Raw genomic sequence first — 3,539 nt, forward strand, 5'->3', positions numbered from 1 at the left:
CCTGGGAATATGAAACCACTTAACGCCCAAGGTGGCTAACACTGAACTAGCTTCTGGATGGATTTTGCTGAGGCTCTCATTCCTAGATACTCATCTTCCTATGACATTCCCTTATTCCAAACAATTTGTTAAAAGGTATTAGAAAGAATATATGTAATGAAGGAACAAACTTATTCAGGGTTTAGGGAAGGGTCAGATAGGAGCTGCTGGACCTATGCAGCCAATATACTATGTCTATAAGTAACAAAATTATATTTATGCACTTACTTGACTTGTCATCAAGAATAACAACTCCCTGCTTGCTAACACTATACACATTATGGATGATGAACTTCGAATTGACAAGTTTGATGTCTAAAACTTCTTCTAAGGAATCCAGGCCAAGAATTTTCTGTAAGCTAAAATATAAGTAATTATATTAATTAGTTCTGTCTTTAATATTATATTTACTCAAAAACCTGGTACTACAAAAAAATCAATCTTTATAATGCTTTATTTTCATGCATTGCACCCAATCTTTGTGGGGCAAAAAGGGTAGAAATGGAGTACAATAAAACAAATGTAAAAGATATCCTTTTCTTATTAAAATTTTGCTTCACAGGTTTAGTAACACCCCAAATGACAAGAAAGTAATTTTGTAAGTAAAAATACTACAATATAAAAACTAACTTATCCAATGATAAGAAACTACTATTAGCATATCTTCATGAGAAACAAAATTTTGCTGTATATGATTGTTAACTTTATACATACAGTACATCAGTATCTAGGAGACCAAATTTTCTATTATGTGTTTTATTACTCTTAAGAACTTTTAAACTCCTAACTTAACTATTATGTAAACAGCAGGAGATAATCCCCAGAATTCAGTTAAACTATGTTTGCTGATCACAACTGCAAATAATGCAAAGTTGAGATTTTTATACATAATTTCAGAAAATTAAATATGCAGAGAGTGAAGAAGTAGCAAAATAGGAAAGAATATCTCTAAAATTTCTCATTAATATCAAATGTACATACTATGATAATGTCATAGACTTCCATATCTCTTCTACATTGGCCTCTGTCAGCTGTCTGCGGTGGACAAGACGGCAAGCTGGCACCTCTCCAATTGCAATACTGTGACGCTTGTACCACATCTCAGAATTCTAATGAAGGGGGGATGTAAGAAGGGAGGGAAGGAGAAACGGTAGAAAGAGAAAGAATAAATATTTCAATATAAGGTGGTGTGATTTTTATAAGAAATGTCTTTGATTTGGTTACTTGTAACTTGATTTAAAATAATAATTAGAAATATAAACTAACTTTCTTTACATGGACCTCAGAGAAATAAAGAGTGATTCTTAAGACTAGGTCACATTATGAATGAATATTCATGAATTACAAAAGAGCTATGGCAATAAGTATGGCATTAACTAGCTAATATTTCCTGTGGATGTTTCAACTAATCAGTGAAATAGCAGTGAAATAAAATTTTATTAATTCAAAATTAAGGGATACGTATCTAAATTCACACACTGTACAGACTGATTATTGAAAATGGAATTAAAATGTATTACTTTTGAGGACTGTCTATTTTTCATAAGCAAATATCAAGTATGCGCAATGTTCGAAAGTAGCCCCCAAATCTTAGGCATCTGCAAAAGGCTCCATAAGGACAGCTGAAGATGGCAAAAGGAACAGAAGTTTTTTTCTTGTTTGCTTTTTAGCATTACACCTCAGTCCTGGTGGTCTTCTACTGGGGTTATTTTAAGGAAAAAAATGTGAAAAATAGAGGCAGTCAATTCTACAATGAGCTTCGGTTTTCCAAGACTAGAAGAATCTACCTTTGTTTATATATTTGGTCAGGGGCTATTACACAATATTCCACACCCTAACCTTCTTACCCTCAACTGGCAATAATAACAAAGTTAGGAGGAAGAGACAAAGAGGGAGAAGAGTAATAAGTTATAGAACGTACGGGAAAAGGGGATTACAAGAGAGTTTTAACAGAAACCTGCTCAGTCTGAACATATAAAAACAACTGCCATATACAATTGACCTTTTATATTTATGGATTCTGCATCTGTGGATTCAACCAACCATAGATCGAAAATATTCAGAGGAAAAAAATGGATGGTTGCATCTGTACTGAAGATGTAGCATTTTCTTCTTATTATTATTCCCTGAACCAGGGGTCCTCAACCCAGAGGCCATGGACTGGTATCAGTCCACAGCCTATAAGGAACCAGGCTGCACAGCAGGAGGTGAGCGTTGGGCAAGTGAGTGAAGCTTCATCTGTATTTACAGCAGCTCCCTGTTGTTCACATACTGCCTGAGTTCTACCTCCTGTCAGATCAGCCGCATTAGATTCTCAAAGGAGCATGAACCCTTTTGTGAACGGTGCATCTGGGGGATCTAAGTTGTGTGCTCCTTATGAGAATCTAATGCCTTATGATCTGTCACTGTCTCCCATCATCCTCAGATGGGACCATCTAGTTAAAGGAAAACAAGCTCAGGGCTCCCACTGATTCTACATTGTGGTGAGTAGCATAATTATCTCATTATATATTAAAATGTAATAATAATATAAATAAAATGCACAATAAATGTAATGCACTTGAATCATCCCAAAACCACCCCCACCCCCACCCCAGCAGCCCTGGTCCATGGAGAAATTGTCTTCCACGAAACCCATCGCTGGTGCCAAAAAGGTTGGGGACTGCTGCCCTAAACAATACAGTACAACAACTATTTACATGCAAGAGTGAAAAACTGCAAAAGTCATTCTTTGTTACTGGTCTCCCAGCTGTTGGCAGGTATGATTTTATTTTAAAGTACCTTTAAACTATTGTTCATAAAGGACCACAGAAAGACAGACCAAGCCTAGGAGTTCATGGATGATTCTCCCTGCTGCCAGCCCCTCCGTCTTTCAGTCATGGCACTTACCATCACAACTGGCCTCACTGGGATGTTCTCTTGTGAAGTGCCTGGTGGGGGATCATTCCATTCTGGAAATTTAATAACATCCTTTCGGTATGGGGGCTTCTTTGGATATGGTTTCAGGGGTGATGAAGGAGGAAATCTAAAACCCAAGAAGAAATTCTCTATTACTGCAGTCAGTGGGAGACACAGATATTTTAACAATAGTCTCCACTTTTGTGTACCTGAAAATTTATACAATAATTTGTATAATATTTATACAATAATTACATAAATTTTAATTTTTTAAACTGCTCTACACCATACCTGATAAAGAACAGAAAGGTGATTGAATACATATTTTTTATCAGATAATCTTTTTCTGTAGGCTTGTTAGAAAAGGACACAATGCATTACCTTGCACTGCAAAAGCAATGTAAGAACTCTAGTTCTTAACGTTGACATAAAAGGCTTGTTGACTTTTATTTTGACTTTTTATTTACTTAAGCCAAAATAACAGTTTAAAAATCTTACCCATGTTATCCATAGAAAAAATCATACAAATAACTAAAGACTTTATCTCAAAGCAAATGCAGAAACAAAGAATTATAAAATGTCTATAGTGTTCAAGGGAAGTT

At 35.4% G+C, this 3,539-nt stretch overlaps 1 protein-coding gene across 1 annotated transcript; it reads right to left on the reverse strand.

The window, feature by feature from the left end:
• Window positions 1–267: 267 nt before the first annotated feature.
• LOC116464766 (DEP domain-containing protein 1B-like) lies at window positions 268–3,064 on the reverse strand (the record flags this gene model as incomplete). Its single annotated transcript, XM_032148025.1, has 3 exons — window positions 268–398; window positions 1,021–1,148; window positions 2,929–3,064. Coding segments are annotated over 3 exons (395 nt in total), but the record flags the coding sequence as incomplete, so codon positions are not given.
• Window positions 3,065–3,539: the final 475 nt, after the last annotated feature.

Source organism: Hylobates moloch, unplaced genomic scaffold, assembly GCF_009828535.3.
Source record: "Hylobates moloch isolate HMO894 unplaced genomic scaffold, HMol_V3 SCAFFOLD_1608, whole genome shotgun sequence".
NCBI classification, from domain to species: domain Eukaryota; kingdom Metazoa; phylum Chordata; class Mammalia; order Primates; family Hylobatidae; genus Hylobates; species Hylobates moloch.